This window comes from Amborella trichopoda, chromosome 2 (assembly GCF_054954075.1).
Source record: "Amborella trichopoda isolate Santa Cruz 75 chromosome 2, AtrichopodaSantaCruz75HAP2 v2.0, whole genome shotgun sequence".
Classification (NCBI taxonomy): domain Eukaryota; kingdom Viridiplantae; phylum Streptophyta; class Magnoliopsida; order Amborellales; family Amborellaceae; genus Amborella; species Amborella trichopoda.
In genome coordinates, this window is record NC_142337.1 from 2,043,179 (window position 1) to 2,063,049 (window position 19,871).

The following is a 19,871-nucleotide window of genomic DNA, read 5'->3' on the forward strand; positions in this document are numbered from 1 at the left end:
TCGACACTCTTTTCTACTGGATTTTTAAGATACACCTTACTTCACACACTAGGAGTGGCGGGTTGGGTCGGCCCTTCAAAAAATTATAAGACCCGGACCCGACCCAAAAATAAAAAAAAAAATATTTAATAAATATTATATAAAATATATACATGTATTATTTAAATATTATAACTAAAATATATAGTTGTATTTATTTAAATACTATAACTAAACGATATAGTTGTATTTATCTAAATGTTATTTAAATATTAATTAATATTATTTAAATAATAACACTATTCGTATCGGGTCCACATGAACTTGGACCCAGACCCAACCTGCCAAGTCCAATTTTTTTACTCATACCGGACCCGGCCTACTTCACACTCTTTTCTAACTGATTTTTGAGGTCCACCTTACTTCGAAGGTTATGGTATAAGGAAGGTTGCAAACTTATATAAATTTTTTACCAAATATAATAAGCTGCCCACTTTTTCTTTAAAAGGTATCACATAATAAAGAAAAAAAGAAAAGAAAAAGAAAAACATGTCATCTCAAAGCACTATCAATCAGTTTTTAAAAGTTTCTCTTTACATTTTTTTTTACTCCATATTGAAGTCCTACGATCAAAGAAACAATATTGGCATTATGGGTATTTCTCGCTGCCTCAAATACGATCATAATCATCTATATATCTCTAAGCAGTAGACATTACCATTGCCTCAATCAGGTTGGAGGAGCAACTATTTAATCTCTTCACATTGTGCATAAAGAAATATATTGGCTCTCACTTGCCTGCATTTAACGGCAATAGAGCTTTACACCTCTGATATTGAATTCCATTTACACAATGGGTCAATTCCTCTCCAAACTAACATTATATATAACTGCCAAATAGCACTTAACCAGAAATTTTTACTAAATGGGTCATCTCCCCATGCTTGAAATACCATATAGAACTTCCATGAAGTTATCAAATTGTATCTCTCCTTCAGTCATAAAACTATAGTGAATAAGGATTATTGGCTTAATGGGTCACTTCCCTTCATAAAATATCATCCTAAAATTGTCATATATCAGTGTGGTAGGCCAAGCAATATTGGCCTTAATGGGTCACTTCCCAATACCTCAAATGCTATAAAGAATTGCCCTAGCTGATAGTGAACAAGAATTATGGCTTGGATAGTGGGCCATTTCTGGTTCCTATAAATATCATCACAAAACTGCCATATATTATTCAAAGTGAACCAAGTAATATTTTCAGCTAAATGGGTCTCCAGCGTCAAATATCATCATAAAACTGTCATATCTATAATAGCATTCTAGCCGCAAGTGTATATATTGTTCTTGAGGCCAAGTAAAACTATATAGTAGGTCTCCAAAGCACACAATTATTCGTATATGTTAGCATAGTCTTTACATCCTTGATATGAGCAAGGGAACAGATATTGCATCGGCTTCCTCTGCCATCACAGGCTGAAACAGGTCTAGCTCTCCATACCTTTCTTTAACACGCATAAGGCAATCTTCAGCGGCCATTAATCCAGTAGAGAAAGCACCATGAACGGTGCCGGGATAGCTCATGCTTGTTGCTTCACCTGCGAAGAAGAGATTGTCCACAGGGATGCGGAGGCGCTCATAGAGGTCATGAGGCTTTCCTACTGCGTCGTAGCTGTAGGAACCTAGGGAGTTAACATCTGTGCCCCAATGAGATACTAGGTATTGAATCTGAAGAAGGCACACGAGATTGTTATTTTTTCATGGAGAAACTTTTGAGTCGAAGTGCTTGACTCGAAGAAATAGATTGACTGCTTGATAGACAAATGGGTGGAGAAAGATAGAGAGAGAGAGAGAGAGAGAGAGAGAGAAAGAGAGATGAAGCACAAAAGCAAATATCATTTGTGCATGTGTGCATAAGAGAGAGAACGAGATATCGCACAAAATGAGTGTACACATCGTCAGCAAATGTATATACTACACACGAAACACAGCACGCTGTGATGTGATAATTACAAGTAAGGTTCACAAAAAATAAGAAAGATCCAGATCTGCTAGGGTCTATGGTGATATAAGCTAATATATTGCAGCTGATACACCTTCAAAAGACAGATCATAGTGCCCAGTATATCCAATTTTGTGATCATTTATTGAAACCTTGTGTACAAGTTCATAGAAAGCCACTTGCACAAAGAGTGCTATGCCACTTGCACAAAGAGTGCTGTGAGATCCCACACATGTGACCTCGATGTGAACGATTCTCTCTCTCACACACACACGCGCTCAACGCATGCACTTACAGGCACACATATACACACTGTCAAGAAATATGAGCCAAAAGTTTCTGAGAAGAACTCCAATTGCTAAACTCTCTCTCTGAAGTTTCAATATCACGTTTTCCTATAAGTCCTGTAATTTTGTAAGCACCAACAAATTTTCAAAAAATAACTACAGCGCTTTACAAATTTTACCACAAATATGCCAGGACGATATCACTTTTAAGGTATTGCCTCTTTTTGGTTAAAACACTAAATTTGTGAGTGAGAAACTTGTGTACAGAATTTCGCATTCAACAACAGAATGAAGAATATGGATGACTAAATTACTCTTGTGAGGAAGTGTCCAATCAAGGACAAGAAATAAAATGACAGAAGACAAATAACCTTTACACAATTTACCATGGATACACACAAATAATCAATATACAATATCTACACACACACTCACACAGACACCCACACACACACCCACATACATGAACTCCTACACTAAAACTCAATATGACAAGTAGAGATGAAGGGGAGGGTTTGACTATTGAAAGCTCATGCCAGCCACTGGCCAATGAGAGGTATGTAGCCTTCTGAGAAGTGAAAATAAAATCTAATATACAACACCTGCACACAGAACACTATTAATTGTGTGTACAACCAAGAACAACCAATACAGCAATAGAAGACATAATACCCATTATCATGAACTTGTACATACATAGGATACATGACACTGCCTTTCAAACTGACCCTGAAAGGAAGACACTAAGAAAGGAAAGTTTGATTATACCTAAACACATGCCAATTGTTAGTCTGAGATGACCAAAAATGTCTACTAAGTAAAATGTATATAAGATAAACAGCACCAAAAAGAACTGCTCTCAGTAAAGCAATATCCATACTCAATGTGCTTCATTTGCAGAAGATGTACATCCTCCAACCTTTTTTATCTTTCAAAATGGTATGAATTTAATCCTCCTCATTTTTTAAAGTCCAGAAAACAGAATAGAAAACCCAAACAGAAAATCGATATGTCAATGAGTGTGTGCATGGTAAATGCAGCTACATAATACAAATATACATGCAACTTTCATACAATTAGGAGGATGTTATCCGTTTAGCGCTAAAAATAGGCCTCAGCACAAAAGAATTGATATCAGAAAGTATTAAAATGCAAAAAGAACAGGAAGGTGAAGAGATTGGATCAATAGTAAATGATAAAACTAGGGGGAAAAAAAGGAATATATAAAGCTAGACTTACAGGATCAGATGCATTGGGCAAAATTCTCTTCAGTTGTAAAACAGCAAAGTTAGCAGCAGCTTCATCAGACATCTTCTCAATGTCATGAGCCAGCCGACCAGCAGGCATGTATACAAGGACAGGGTGACCAGTTGCCTTGTGAAGATTTAGAAAGTAGCTGCACTCATAAGTGGTTGGAGCAACCACTCCCAAGAATTCTACGTTGGGCCAAAAGACCTTATCAAAGTGTAATGCAATTTTGTTTTCATTACCAAATCCAAGATCTGATATCGCCGCTTCTTTCCACTCTGGTAGTCTTGGCTCAAACTTTATGGAATTGGCTTTCAGTACCCCAAGGGGTACTGCTACAACAGCTGCATCAGCTATGAAGGTTTTACCATTCTCGACAGTGACTCTTACTCCATGGTAATGACGAGAGATTTTTATAACCCTGTTTTCCAAATGAGAACAAAATAAGGCAATCCTGGAAATTCCTTGACCAACCAATGAACAATAAAATAGCTGTCCTCTACATAAATGTGCGCAATCGAGCCAATGCACACATTGTGTGTATAGGAGAGAGAGTGTGAAGGTGCTAGAGAAAGAGAGAGTTGCTAGCATGTGCATTGCATGAAAACATGAAAATATATAATTTAAAAAATGCTAAAAATATCGTGGGATGGATAAACAGCTGTAAATAAAAGAATGGGATAAAGTTACTTTCAACAAGGGAAAGAAAAAGAAAGGAGAAACAAATAGTATGATTCAATGGACTAGGAGAAAAATCATAGCATATTGGATAGTCACTGTCCATTAAAATAAGGGAAGGCAATGGAGCGAAAGTGACACTTACCAGTTGGCTTGGCCTCAATAGTGGGTACCACCATATCTCTATCAGTGACCATCTTTTCATTGGACAGTGATGACTCAATAGACTATGGGCTTTCTGTAGCCCATTTGATTACTTTCCCAAATGAAAATGTCCACAAGAATCCAGTTACTTGCTATAAAGGGATATACTAATTACTAGAAAGAAATTAAGGCATGTTTTTCACTTGCAAAGAGTGGGGTGCTTTGGTGATGCCTTACGAAATACGAGGAAATTAAAAGCCAAAGATAAAATGGTAATTTAAACGAAACAGAGGCTATACAAATGTGCACATGAAAATAGAGTAATTCAACTGACTTATTATAATTTACATACCTGTGGCCAAAGCGAATATCTATGCCTTTAGCAAGGGTATTTATAACTGAACAATAACCACGGACCATTAGACCATGGCCCCCAGCAAGCAATTCTTCCTGTGCCATGAATTAAAGAAACAATTTTACTCAGATATCATTACATGAACCATTCAATTATACTTACAAATTGCATGAAATGTGTATCATTTGGAATATGAACTTTCTTACCTGATCCCAGCTTTTCAATGATAGGTTATCAGCATCTGTAGCAAACCAACCTTCCATTCTGCATAAGTACCATTGCAATACCTTATGCGCAAGTCCTTCTTGTCTGGAAACCAAAGGCATAGCATGTCTAATCAAAATAGACAATAAGCTCAGAAAGAGCTAGCAATGACAATAGCTACATAGAATCAGTGTACAATCTGTATGTGTGCATGTGAATGACCTATTCTTATCAAACCTTAGATCTGGACGTCTTTCCAAAACGATTGAAAATGCCTGCTGTACGGACATGTCTTCACTGTTTTCCTCCCTTACTTTTATTGTCTGTAATCATCAAGAAGAGCAAAAGTGAGATTAATCTCGAGAAGAAACAAATTTTTAAAATTTACAGATACTATATAAGAAATCTTGGCTAGGCATGGAAAAAAGGAAAAGAATCATGCCTCCTTTAGGATGCTCTCGAATAACTTGCCGACCTCCGTGACTAGTTCTTGAGGGACTTGATGCCCATCCATGTCAAAAAGTGCATAGCTGAAAAAGTAAAACAGTGAAGGTGTAAACCATATGAAGAGTTACCCAAAATCCCCTAAGTACAAACCCATATTATTCTCTATATAACCTTCATCATTCAGCAATTGTATTGTAAACATCACGCCATATGCTTACCAAGATTCAAGGTAAAAGTTGTCCAAAAGATAAAACATAGCAGCTCTAATTTGGGTTTTCTTTTTTGAAATTGAAGTTACTCGAGGATCTTCCCCAAACTGGTACTCTATAGAAATTATAGAGAGGAACAACCATCATCATCAAAACCTTTTCTCAACTAATTGGGGTTTACTACACGAATCCTGGTCTGCCATTCTACTGTATTAAGGGTATCCTTAGTGAGGCTGTAAGTCCACATGTCTTTTCTCACTACTTCCAACCATGTCCTTTTGGCCTACCCCTTGCCCTTTTTGAGCCTTCCACTTGAACTGACTCGTACCTCCTAACAAGTGTTGTACTGGGTCTGTACCACACATGGCCAACTCACCTAAATCTCTCTTCCATTTTATCGCCTATTGGTGCCACACCTAAATTTTCAATGAATGTATTCATTTCGAATTCTATCCCTTCTTTGTCTTGCCACTCATCCATCTCAAATCCTCATCTCCTCTACACTCATTCTATGGGTTTCAGATTATGTAAGCTTCAAATACATACGTGCATTACCCCAAAAATATCTGACAAGGACGCAGCTCGACTGTTGTACAGCAGCTAAGCAAAGAATTCTTTGGACAATAGGATAAGGTTTATGTACCAAAGCAATTTCCATTTCACAACTAATACTTACAGGTGATTTCATGGTGTTCCAAACCTCAAATAAAATTTCCTTTTAGAAGATAGAGATCCGATCAAGAGAAAGAAAAGGAAGCCACAACAAACTGCTCTTAGGGCTGCATTTTAAACAAAAAGTTCTAATTTTTCTCATCTCAAAGAAAAGGTGATGACATCATAGACATGTTAGATGGGAGATTCCTGAGGACTTAACAAATGTATTAGTATGGAGGATAACATGTTCATTTAGGACCCATAGAAAATTATGATGGCCCAATAATTATCTTATCTCAATATGCTAATATCAGAAAGCCAAATTCATATTAGCAGTTAATCAAGTGTTCATCAATTTGCGTATTTTCTAAGCAACCCAAGTGTATAATTAATACCTATTTTTTCCCTCTTTGTGGTCAGTAATCCCTCAAAAGTTATAAAAAAGTGAACATTATTCCAACGTTAATTTCCTGATTTTTAGATTCTGCAACTTGTTCATTTAATGTGTGATGCAGCACTGCCACTAGCAACTATCATCAGAGTACCCCACTTTTATCTTTTTCTTTTCTTTTGATAAGTCAATCCTTGCCACATGTATGAAGAAAATGCAACTGATTATTCTCTTTTAGAATCACAGACCATGAGAAGCAGCCACTCTTTCAAAGATAAAATACTTCACCACACAACGAGAATCTCTCAAAAAATTATGATTCTTAGATACTTACCTCTCCAAGTCATGGTCATACAAAACAGAGTTGTCACCACTGGTACGGTAGAGCGGTAGTCCCAGTCTTCCAATCAGAGGAGCCAACGGATTCTCTTTGCAAACACCATGCAACCTGAGAAACCAATATGTTACATACACACCAATATTAGTATATTTTTTTGATTGATGGTACCAAAGTAAACAAAATATAAGAACCACGCAGCATTAGTGCTTACCATGATGCTCCCATATCAACTGGGAAACCAAATGAGTGGTCAGTGTACACACGGCCACCAATTCTGTTTCTTGATTCCAGGACAACAACCTGAACATTATTAGGTTAATTAGGTTCAGAAAAAGAGAAGAGCGACCAATGTGATACTGAAAACTGGAAGAATTTTACTTCATAAGTAATATTACCAAAAAGAAACCTAGGGAAATTATTTGCTAGTCACCTGAAAAGAGGCATCATGAAGCACACGAGCAGCTGCAAGGCCTGCAAACCCACTGCCTATGACGATGGCAGAAGGAGATGAGGACTGACGTCTCCCAGTATTAGAATTGCAAGGCACTACAAAATAGAGAGGCCAAAGCTTGTTACAATTCAATCTCTAGAGAAGCTAGTTCGAGACTAGCAAAGGTACAATTGCACGAGAGCTTATGATATGCACCCAAGCAACTAAATATCTTCTCTCTTTGACCGTTGAAACTTAGAAATACCGCCACCATTGAATGAGAAAATATGTAGCATTGATGAATAATTGAATACCAAGTCCACTACATTTCACAGTTAAGCCATTCACCTCAATCTTAATTTGAAGATTTAATCATTGTTAAGACATGAATAAAATCTATGTCACAAGTTCATAGTTTTAGATTAGAAATAAAAGGAGCTAACACTATGATGGGTCTTGGACTAGCAAGTAGAAAAGTCAAGATATGTAACAGATAATCCATTCAGCTTAACCTAATTGAAAACTTAAGAAATTGCTTCTTCTTTACAACACACAGAAAGTTAATATGTCAACTTGAATTTGAATTTAATAACAGAATGAGTATCACATGGAAGAAAACCCAGCATTGATTTCATGGGTCCATTTTAGATTACTTCTTTTTTTATTCCAATGTGTAAATCCATATGAAATATTATAGCTTGTCACCGCATGTGCAATTACGTATCATCATTTATAAACATATATGAACTTGTGCATCTTAATCAGTAGTTCAAAAACTCATTCTGAGTCAAGTTGGCTCAGCCAATTGGGTGAATGAGTAAGTTTTATTGTGGAAAAACCCAGGTTTGGGCTAGTGTTTCAGTTTTTTAATTAAATATTTTTCAGTCTTTTAATTAAATATACTGAAATTTATACATAAAAGAATTGGCTTCAAGTTCAAATCTTAGGCAGGGTTAAAGATAGACATTTTATTACAAAAACGTGGAACAGCACCAAGGTTACTATAGAGGTCAATGGGGAGGTATTAGCTAATGTTCGCCAACATCAAACAAAATGGAGTGGCTTTCTGAAATGCCACCCCCTAGATACAAAATAAAATATTTGGAAAGAGCCCTTGGATTCTTTCCATCTCTATTGTGATTTCCCCAACAAAGCACGGGAACTCTCATGTTAGGCATCCTAATGCAGAATCGCAGATTGCTTTTGAATGTTAACTTTGGACTTGGTGAGTATGGAACTCTAGGCGTCGTGTTGTGGCACTCGCCACCTTGACCGCCTAATTCTCAGAAAACGATGCCTTATTGTCGGAACAAAACCTTGTTTTCCAAAACAGAAGAACTTGTCAAGTTTCTTTTCTAAAATTGAAAACCTTAGGCGACTTTATTCTGTTTTGGCTCTGTCCAAGTCCAGGATTCATGTTAGCTTGGCTAGATGAATCATGTTTGGTTTAGGATTCATGATATGATGTTTCAAAGTTCTACGCTGGCTACCAACCTAACCAACCCACCTCCTTTATAGGGCTTGGGACAGGTTAAGGGAAAGTTTGAGTCATCATTCAAAAAGAATTATCTAAGACTCAGACATTGCAATGCACCATATCCAGTGTGCATAATTAATTATCATGCATATTTTATTCAAAAACATTGATGCATATCGCATTGTCATGGATGCACATGCGCAATTCAGTAAATAGTGCATAACTGCATATATTACAAAGAAGTATAACGAAAAAGGAACACAAAGTTGTGTTTCTTCCCCAAGAGGCAATCTGCAATGGCAGTCATCCACATTTAAATCTTAAATTTGTCCACACCAAATTACCTTTAAATCCTAAATTTGTCCGTACCAAATGAAAAAAACTTGTAGAAGGTCACACGCCTGATTGTATCTCAAAATTTTATAGCTCCAAAGAACATAAACAGATTTATCAAACTTGAAATACCCAATGAATCAAACATTTAACAAATAAAAAATTAAACTTTTTAAAACTCAAAAAAGAAAAGAAGAAAAAAAATATATGATTTTTTTACTGCTTTAAAAAATGATTAAAAAGTAGCATAGATTCATTAAATTTTTAACAATATGTTATTTACATATAATTATTAAAATCCTTTTTTTCATTTGTAGAATCTCATGATAAAAAATAAAAATAAAACCACCAAAAGCTAATGGCTATAGGATTTGCAAGCAATAGGCCAGATACTTTTTGACTCAGGTCCTTAAAACTTCATGATTTAGTCTCCAGTTCCATGCTTCCCTAACCATGTACTAATTAACTATTAAATTATTAAATAGTAAAATAATTAATTATACACAAAATAAAATAATGCACGATAAACTCCTTTTAGCTATAGTCATTTGCTATCAACTGCGAATAATAAAAAAAAAAGCAGCTTACACAGAACTTAAGCATCAGATCCCAGTAGTTTGGAGCTATCGAACGCAAAGATCAAAAGAGAAAAAGGAACAATTTAATCTTATTTCAAATCCAAAATACAGTTAAAATCAATCTCTACAAGCAATTAGTATTAAGATATGCAGTAAAAAAAGTTAAAAAAAAAAAAAAAGACAAACTACGAAAAACCCATATATATTTGAATTAAAAGGGATGATAATCTAAATCTCAACTTACTTCTCTTCAATTGAGCACTCTCACGTTTTCTGAACTCCATCTCTCCAGATATAACCGATGATTCAGTGGTTTTTCAAAATTAGAAGGTAATTGAGGGGAAAAATGGAGGATAAAAATCAAGAGACAGGTTATAATAAAATGTATCGAATTTGAAAAAAACCCTAGGTTAACGAACCAGTTCATACGTATGACCACACAGAGGACTTAGGGTTCCTGAAAAGGAGATTGAAATTCCCCTAGAAAATAGGGTCAAAATACAGGAAAAAAGCTATTTTCCGAGAGCTACAGCTAAGCTCCCTGCCATGGAAGAATCAGAGGAAAGAGAAGAAACCTATAAAAACCAGAAGAGAGATAATGAGAGGAGAGAACGAAGAGGGAACGAAGAGGGAACGAAGAGAGAGAAAGTGGAAGACGAAGAAGCTTTTTCCCCGTGTGGAGTGGGATTCGGGTTCTGAAAAATAGGAGGCATTTTATAGAGTTTCGGTTGTGAGAAAAGGACGAAAATACCCTAGTTCGTTTACGAACATATCGGTGAACTTCGCTGAGTTTTATTGGAAGCGCGTTTGTGGTAGTTAGGGTAGTTTTCGTTTGTACGACCCCAACAATGAATAAAATATCAGGCCCATCCCTTGTTTGAGAAACCAGATCCGGTGAAATTATCCAAATTTAAGAAAAGTTTTGGCCAAACTAGGATGATAGAGGTGCGTCTTACTATCTAATATCTATACCTAGGGTGTGGCATTGGGCTGGTCATGGTCTACCTCATCGGCCCGCTAAATCAAAAAAAAAATAAAAATAAATTATAGACTAATGACAAATACCTAATTAATATGACAGAGATCTCGTTTTGTAGGTTCTCTACCTCCATTATAGTCTAGGGATTTGACAAAGATTTCACTGCAATTGGACAAAATACGGGCATGTGGAAGTTTTTAGATATTGTTGAAGATAGATACGGGCATCTAGATCATAAGTTTTTTAGATGTCGTTGAAGATAAACAAAGTCAAATTGCTTGATCAAGTTGGTTATTGGGAATAAGCATTATATTATTTTCTTCTATCTCCAAGATTCATTGTGATTGTCCTTTATATATAGAGGCACGTATTTGTATAATCTTTTATATTTTCTTCTATCTCCAAGTATAATCTTTTATTATTTTTTTCTATCTCCAAGATTCATGGAGATAATCTTTTATTATTTTTTTCTGTCTCCAAGATTCATCGTGATTGTCGTACGTATATAGAGGCACGTATTTGTATAATCTTTCATTCATATAGTGAAGATGTATTATTTTTTTCTATGTCCAAGATTCATTGCGATTGTCGTATGTATATAGAAGCACGTATTTGTATAATCTTTTATTCAAATAGTGAAGATGTAGCTATTGGACGTAAGGTTTTAGCCTGAACCACGTAAATCTTGTGTTATATCTCTTCTTCTCTTCCTATAATCTTATGTTATTTTTCTTCTTCTTGTATTGATGCTCTCTCTTCTCTTCTTCTTATGTTGATGCTCTCTCGAACTTTAACATGCTCTCCCGAATTTCGAACTTTAATATATACTCTCTTAATCTTTTATTCAAATAGTGAAGATGTAGCTATTGGGTTTTGGATACTCTCTTAATCTTTTGTTCAAATAGTGAAAATGTAGCTACTGAGCTTTGGATTCGTGGAGGTAAGGTTTTGGCGCTTTACGTGTTATATCTCTTCTTCTATTTCCATAATATCTTGTGTTATATCTCTTCTTCTATTTCCATAATATTTTGTGTTATATCTCTTCTTCTCTTTCCATAATCTTGTGTTATCTCTCTTCTTCCTGTAAAGATGTTCTCTCGAATTTTAACATGCTCTCTCGAACTTTAACATGCTCTCTCGAATTTCGAATTTCGAACTTTAATATATGCTCTCTCAAACTTATGGCCCAAACTTTCGGCCCCAAGTATTATGCTGCTTAAAAAAGCCTCCCCTGCGCATACTTGGTTCGCGTAAAAAAAAAAAAAACCTCCGCGGGTCCCGTAAAAAAAAAAAACCTCTACCCTTTTGCCGCCCAAAAAAAAACCTCCGCCCTCCACCTACCTCCGCCCACCAAGTGTTGTACCGTGCAAAAGAAAACCTACTTCCGCCCACTTACCTGCGCAAAAGAAAACCTACTTCCGCCCATTTACCTCCGCCCCAAGTGTTGTGGGAGCAAAAGAAAACCTACCTCCCCTAAGCCCCAAGCCCCAAGTACCAAGTACCAAGTGTTGTACCGTGCAAAAGAAAACCTACTTCCACCCACTAACCTGCGCAAAAGAAAACCTACTTCCGCCCATTTACCTCCGCCCCAAGTGTAAGTGTTGTGGGGTGCAAAAGAAAACCTACCTCTGCCCTAAGCCCCTCAATCCCCAAGTCCCAAGTGTTGTGACGCAGAAAAGAAAACCTAAACCTCCGCCCCAAGTTTTGTGTGGCACAAAAGCAAACCTAACCTAAACCTTAACCTCCGCCCTGACTGTTGTGGGCCACAAAAGAAAACCTAACCTAAACCTCAACCTCTAACCTAAATACCTAACCTAAACCTCCCTCTGCCCCAAATGTTGGGGCGCACAAAAGAAAACCTAACCTAAACCTCTGCCCCAAATGTTGTGGGCACAAAAGAAACCTCCGACACTTGAGTGTTACCTCCGCCCAACCTCCGGCCCTCCGGACACTTGAGTGTTACCTCCGCCCAACCTCTGGCCCTCCAGACACTGGAGTGTTACCTCCACCCAACCTCCAGCCCTCCGGCACTTAGTACTTGAGTGTTACCTCCGCCCAACCTTCGGCACTTGAGTGTTACCTCCGCCCGCCAAAAGAAAACCTCCGACAATTGAGTAGCCGCGCACCCTCCGGCACCGGCACTTGAGTGTTTTGCGCGGCAAAAGAAAACGTCCGGCACTCAGGCCGGCACTTAAGTTGTTGTGCACTTAGTGTTTTGGTTGGCAAAAGAAACCCTCCGGTACTCTGGCCAAGTGTTGTGCCATGCAAAAGAAAACCTCTAACGTTGTGTCGTGCAACCTCCGGCACTTGAGTGTTTTGCGCGGCAAAAGAAAACCTCCGACACTCCGGCAACTTAAGTTGCCCGCGCAAAAGAAAACCTCCGGCACTTGAGTGTTGTGCTCAATCTTCGACACTTGAGTGTTGTGCTGCGCGACCTCCGACACTTGAGTGTTGTGCTGTGCAACCTCCGGCACTTGAGTGTTGTGTTGCGCAACCTCAGGCACTTGAGTGTTGTGTTGCGCAACGTCCGGCACTTGAGTGTTGTGTTGTGCAACCTCCGGCACTTGAGTATTGTGTTGTGCAACCTCCGGCACTTGAGTGTTATGCTGCGCAACCTCAAGCACTTGAGTCTTTTGCACGGCAAAAGAAAACCTCTGGCACTGTGCTGCGCAACCTCCTGCACTTGAGTGTTTTGCATGGCAAAAGAAAACCTCTAGCACTATGCTACGCAACCTCCGGCACTTGAGTGTTGTGTTGCGTAACCTCCGGCACTTGAGTGTTGTGCTGCGCAACCTCCGGCACTAGAGTGTTGTGCTGCGCAACCTTCGGCACTTGAGTATTGTCTTGTGCAACCTCTAGCACTTGAGTGTTGTGCTGCGCAACCTCCGGCACTTGAATGTTTTGCACGGCAAAAGAAAACCTCTAGCACTCTGGTACTTAAGTCTTAAGTTGAGTGTGAACTAAGTCTTAAGTTGGGTGTGAACTCTGGCACTCCGGTACTTAAGTTGAGTGTTACCTCCGCCCCAAGTCTTGTGCCGCGCAAAAGAAAAACCTCAAAACCCCGGCATACAAAATAAAACCTCTGGCACTAGTGTCATGCAAAAAAAACCTCCGCAACCTCCGCAACAAAACTCAAAAACTCTGGCCCCAACTCGAAAAACTCAAACATCAACTCGAAAGAACTCCGGCCCCCAACTCGAAAAACTCAAACATCAACTCGAAAGAGCCGAGTAAAAACAACTCAAAAACTCAAACATCAACTTGAAAGAACTCTGGCCCCAACTCGAAAAACTCAAACATCAACTCGAAAGAGCCGAGTAAAAACAAAACCATCAACTCGAAAGAGTAAAAACAAAACCATCAACTCGAAAGAGGCGAGTAAAAACAAAACCACTTCGCTTCACTCCGTACACCAACACCAACTTGAGGGGAGTGTTGAAGAACACCAACTTGAGGGGAGTGTTGAAGATAGAGAAGTTAGTTATTAGTGATAACATCTCCTTCGAATAAAAACAAAACCATCAACTCAAAAGAGGTGAGTAAAAACAAAACCAACTTGAGGGAGTATTGAAGATAGACAAGTTAGTTATTAGTGATAACCTCATATTATTTTCCTCTATCTCCGCCAAGTAAAAACAAGACCATCAACGTGAAAGAGGCGAGTAAAAACAAAACCACTTCACTTCACTCTGTGTACCAACACCAACTTGAGGGGAGTGTTGAAGATGAGGAGTCTTGAAGATAGACAAGTTAGTTATTAGTGATAACCTCGTATTATTTTTCTCTATCTCCAATATTCTCATATTATTTTCCTCTATCTCTAAGATTCATTGTAATTATTCTCTATATATAGAGGTACGTATTTGTGTAATCTTTTATCCAAATATTGAATATGTAGCTATTGGGCTTTGGATCCGTGGACGTAAGGCTTTGACCTGAACGACGTAAATCTTGTGTTATCTATCTTCTTCTCATCTCCATAATCTTGTGTTATCTCTCTTCTTTTCATAATCGTGTGTTATCTGTCTTCTTTTCATAATCTTGTGTTATCTCTCTTCTTCTCTGTGCTCATGCTCTCTCGAACTTTAATAGAGGTCATTCAATATCTAGCATTCTGCAAGTTGCAATTATCGTTAATTAGTATTTTGCAAGTTGTAATGGTAGTTAATTAGTTAATTAGTTAATTAGGAATTAAATTCAAGACATGTACCAGCATTGATCCAATTAGTATTTTGCAAGTTGTAATGTCGTTAATTCTACATGATTTAAAAGACAGTCAAATAGATGGTGGATCACGGTGGATCACAAGTCAAAGCAGCCAAGACAGCAACCCCTTTTTCTTTTTTTTCTAATGGAAATGTAAACGATAAGACTATTTACCTTTGGTATAAGAAGATACAATCATTATTTGGAACGTGTCTTTGATAGGGCTGGTAATGGATCCGTACCCAACCAGTCATAGGGCTGGTAATGGATCCGTACCCAAGCAGGGACCCGGTGGATATACCTGAATCAGGTCCCGGTGCGGGTCCAAATTAGGACCCGCTGGTAGGGTCCGGGTTCAACGATGCATACCCAAACCCTAAATCCCCAATTCCCTTCCCAAACGCAAACTATTGTTCGTAAAATTACATGATCTAACCGCTAACTGCCAGTTTAGATCGGAATCGGAACCGGCTAGTGTCTGATTCCGGTTTTGGGCGTTTAGCGTGATCAACCGATATTTTAAAAAAATAAATTCAAAAAAATGTATATAAATTCTCAAAAATTAGGAATTTGATTTGTAATGCATTTTTAAATATTATTTACATTATGGTGAATTAAAATTTGTTTTGGTCATTAAAACTCATTTTTATATTTTCTCATTTTTTTTATAAAATTTTTAAAATAGCCATTGGAAAATATAAAATGAGCTAAAATCCATTTTTTTTATTAATTTTTAACTTCATTTGAATGTGTTTTGTTTTAATCATTATTTATATATTTTTCATATTTTAGTCTTTTTTTTTTTTTTTTTCAACACTTTTAACTACTCAGGACTTGTCTGGTTAGAGAGATTGAATCGGCCAGTTTACCGATTAGCCCGGTTAAACTGCTTCTAAGCCCATGTCCAATTAAACGTTCCGGTTCAATTTTACGAACTCCTATTTGGCTGAAGCGTTAACGCTTTAAAGCTCTCTCCCTTTCTCAAATCGAAGCTTCAACCACAAAAACCCTAGTTGGCCTCTGAATCTATCCGATCTTCGAAGCTGTAACTGTAGATTTGCATTTTCTCTCTCTATCATACAATGCGGCCGACCAAACCCTATTTCTCCTCCAAGCTGGATCTTTGATAAGCAAAAATGACAAGTCTTTATTTGATTTTTGTGTATTCTTTTTGTGAGTTTTTATTTGATTTTTGTGCATTCTCCTTTTGGCATCTTGATGTCAGCAACAATGGCAAGGTTTTATTTGACTTTCATGCCTTCTTTTTTTGTATCTTGATGAGGTAGAAGATCAACAAAAATTGAAAGTCTTTATTTGATTTTTGTGCTTTTTTTTTGCCATTTTAATTGGTTTTTTTTTTAGGAACTTTCTATCTGCGGAAGAAGATGCATTAAGAAAATTTGGGAGATTTTTACAGAATTATGCATTAAAAACGAAATTTGGAAATTTTTACAGAATTGTGCATTAAAAATAGGATCTACTTATTTTTGTCATGGGTCCAGTTCTTGGGTCTTAATTCATATCCCGAGTACATGTACAGGTCTGGATTCTTTGGACCCATCAGGTACGGGTCCATTAGTGGTATTCCAAGTCTAGGTATGCATCCGGTGTGACCCGACCTATACCTGACTCGGTTACCACCCTTCATCATTGATTATGTAAAAAGTATAAAATAAGATTTCTCGATTGTTGTGGCACACTTTAAATCGTCGGATTTCATATCAAATTGAATAAGAGTAATTATCACCACCTTGTACAAAAAATAAATCGTCTCATACAATCGATGCATCTCACTTCCACAAGAAGCCCTCTCATTCAAACGAAGGTTGTAATTGTTATATTTGAAAAAAAGTGAGGACATTTTCGGAACACATGAAGATTGAGTAGTTGGGGCATGTGGACAGTTCGTTAGGGTTATTTTAGACTTTTTACTTTCAGTTAGAGTAAATCGAACTTCTGTTTTGACACGCCACATTCCCTTGGATATCTTCCGTCAATCTAGTCCGTTGGATCTGCCGCGTATGAGTTTAGACGAAATCCGCCCGCGTAAGGGCAATATTGTAAAGTGTAATTTAAAAAGGTATTTTTCATCACAGGTATTGTAAAGTCATTTTCTTGTAAAATATATATTTGCCCCAACCTTTATCAAAAACACAAAAACTGTAAAGAAAAATGGTTTGATGCGGGCTAGATCACATTTCTACACTATGCGGTCCGGATGTATAAAGCATCCATCTTAAAAATAGATGCAAATAGGTGATCCATCTAAAAATATTTGTAACTAATGGTTTAAATGTTTTTTAACATAATTATGATTTCTATTTTTTATTTTGTTTATATTCATGATCTCCATATCAAAAATTATATATTCTTTAAAAATTAAGATCAAATTATATTTAAAAATATATTTATTGCCAAGCCTGCATTTCTAAACTATGCAAGTTGGCGCATTGAAACCATGTCCAAAGCTCTCTTTAGTGGAACTTCAAGGACACAAGTTTCTATGAGTCCCTATAAATGAATCACCTCTTAAAATATTATTTTTGAGATGAATTTTTAGAATTAATTTTTAAAGATACGTAATCTCTAACATGGAGATCATAAATATGAATAAATAAATAAAATTTGAAAATTATAAATAATTTTATTAAAAAACATTTGGATAGTTTCAAATGTTTTTAGATGGACCACCTATTTACATCCATCTTGAAGTTGGATGCTGTATCGCTTGGGACCGTATATTGTAAAAATGCGGTCCGCCCTCGTGAATCAATTTTCCATATAAGAAAGCTTAGTTTTGACAAAAGAAATCTAATGAAGCTTGGGGATAGCGTGAGGCCGCGGCACTATGATCATAAAAATACAACCGCACCTAATAGATCTGCCTTAAGATACCGTCCCAGTGTTGAAACCCTAATGATGGTTTAAAATCTCTAATTTATGCCCTTGATTACAAATCTACGAACACTTGAAAATACGGAGTCGAGATCAATCTTTTAAAACTCATATTGATGGTTTGGTCACAAATCCATGTTGGATCATTTGATCGGCAGTCCAAATCAAGTCTGAGTTGGTCCAAATTGCAGATAAAAAAATATTAAAAAATAAAATGAAAATAGAGGCTTATGGGTAGAGATTTAAAGGGACTTTTAAAAAAAAATATTAAACAAGTTTAAAAAATAAAAATAATAATAATATATAAGAGGGAAAATTGAGCTGTGACCCACACCATCCGATAACCAATTTAATCTTGAGCCATTCCCATCCGAATCGACAATCGGGATAAAAAATCGTCCAAATGCAATGGGTATAGCTTATAGGGCTTGAAATTGCATGAGTTGTCAATCTTAAATAACCTTGGATATACGAAAAGGAATCATTAAAATATCAAATTAGGGACGTTATTCTGTCTTAAATTGAAAAGGTAAGGGTACTTTCTGCCTCTCCCATCTTGAGATATTTTGCTTTCCAAAAATAACGGAAATCTTTTCTAAAATGAGGGGCAAAATTCTAAATTTTCGGCGAAATTTCGGTGCTGCATTAACGTGTAAAGGGCGGACGAATTTCCCGTGAGAATAACTGGAGAGGGTAATAAGATTCAGGAAAAGCATATAAAAATGAACAATAGCGTTAAAATTTTTGGAAGGAATAATAAATGATGAAATATAAATGGCATGAAGTGGGATGAGTCGGTGGAGAAAGTGGCACTCCAATAGATACAAAATGTCCATTAAGATAAGCTTTTTTTTAAGGGTGCAGTTGTCATACGGATCCATCCGTTGGTGTACAGGTAAGGTGTATAAAATTTTAAATTTCAAAAATGATTAAAATCAAGTAGATTTATAAACATATGAAAATCTTGAAAATGGACAATGTAGATAATATGTTGTAAAATGTACTATTTATGAGATTTAAAGTCTTTTTATTTTTTATGGTCATACATCTTGATGTCGAGATAATCAATCAAAAGGTTTTTCAATATTAAAACTACTTTTTTTTGATGGATTTTTTAAGTGCATCCGTAATTCAACATTATAAGGTTGCATCCTTATATAAACTTTTTCCTTTTTTAAATTAGGGCATGGTAAAATCAAATAAAATCTCTTTTTCCCTCTCAAAGATTTTCCCTTGGGAAAGGTTATGAGGTCGTGGTCGTATAATAGACCTTATATCTCAGTTGCATTTTGCATCTTCTATTTTCACACTCATATTTCAGTGCACGGCTTCCATTTCCACTGACAATATAAAAAATTAATTAATTAAAAAACAGGTAGGGCCTGTCATCCACATTGAATTAGCCAAAAAAATGTCATCCACATTGAATTAGACAAAAAAACCAAAATCTCTCAACAAAGTCGCAGAGGATTTAATGGGTCTAAAGACTCTCTCTGCATAGGATTTAATGGGTTTAAAGACTCCTCTCTCTCTTACACAACAAAAGTGGCATAAAATTTAATGGGTCTAAAGGCTCTCTCTCAACAAAGTGGCATAGGATTTTTTAATGGGTATAAAGATTTTTTTATATTTTTAGGTAGTTTCCTGAAAAAGACATGTCCGTACTTGTTTTTTAAAAATAAATTAAATGTTAATTTTTTCGAAAACATCAGTTTATAATGTCGGTGGAATTGAAAACCACAACATGATAACTAAATAGATGGGTGCTACCACCACGACACAGCCCCTGTCCCAACAAAACAAAGGTTTAGGGTCTACGGACTGTCTCTCAACAAAAGTGACATGATTTAATGGGTCCGACTCTCTCACTCTCTCTCAAGTAAAGTGGCATGGGTTGTAATGGGTGGAAAAGCCATCTAAGCTTTGGAATTTTTGACATGCCTAATTGATGAAGGTAACTTCAAAATGTCAAATATTTGCTAAACCATTATGCATGCGTGGACACCCCTCATATTAGAAGAAGAGAATATAA

At 36.6% G+C, this 19,871-nt stretch overlaps 1 protein-coding gene across 2 annotated transcripts; it reads right to left on the bottom strand.

The window, feature by feature from the left end:
* Positions 1–1,194: 1,194 nt before the first annotated feature.
* Positions 1,195–10,447, bottom strand: LOC18427217 (polyamine oxidase 2). 2 transcript variants are annotated; one of them, XM_006836271.4, is made up of 10 exons: positions 10,004–10,447; positions 7,372–7,487; positions 7,153–7,241; positions 6,936–7,049; positions 5,343–5,430; positions 5,138–5,223; positions 4,903–5,005; positions 4,694–4,791; positions 3,511–3,940; positions 1,195–1,710 (listed from the first exon to the last, which is right to left on the bottom strand). In XM_006836271.4, the coding sequence occupies exons 1-10, from the start codon at positions 10,041–10,043 to the stop codon at positions 1,399–1,401; spliced, it is 1,476 nt and encodes a 491-aa protein (XP_006836334.1). In that variant the 5' UTR covers positions 10,044–10,447; the 3' UTR covers positions 1,195–1,398. The 2 variants fall into 2 exon arrangements, with proteins under 2 accessions (XP_006836334.1, XP_088713465.1); XM_088857339.1 differs by lacking the exon at positions 1,195–1,710 and adding an exon at positions 2,561–2,873.
* Between the last annotated feature and the right edge of the window lie 9,424 nt (positions 10,448–19,871).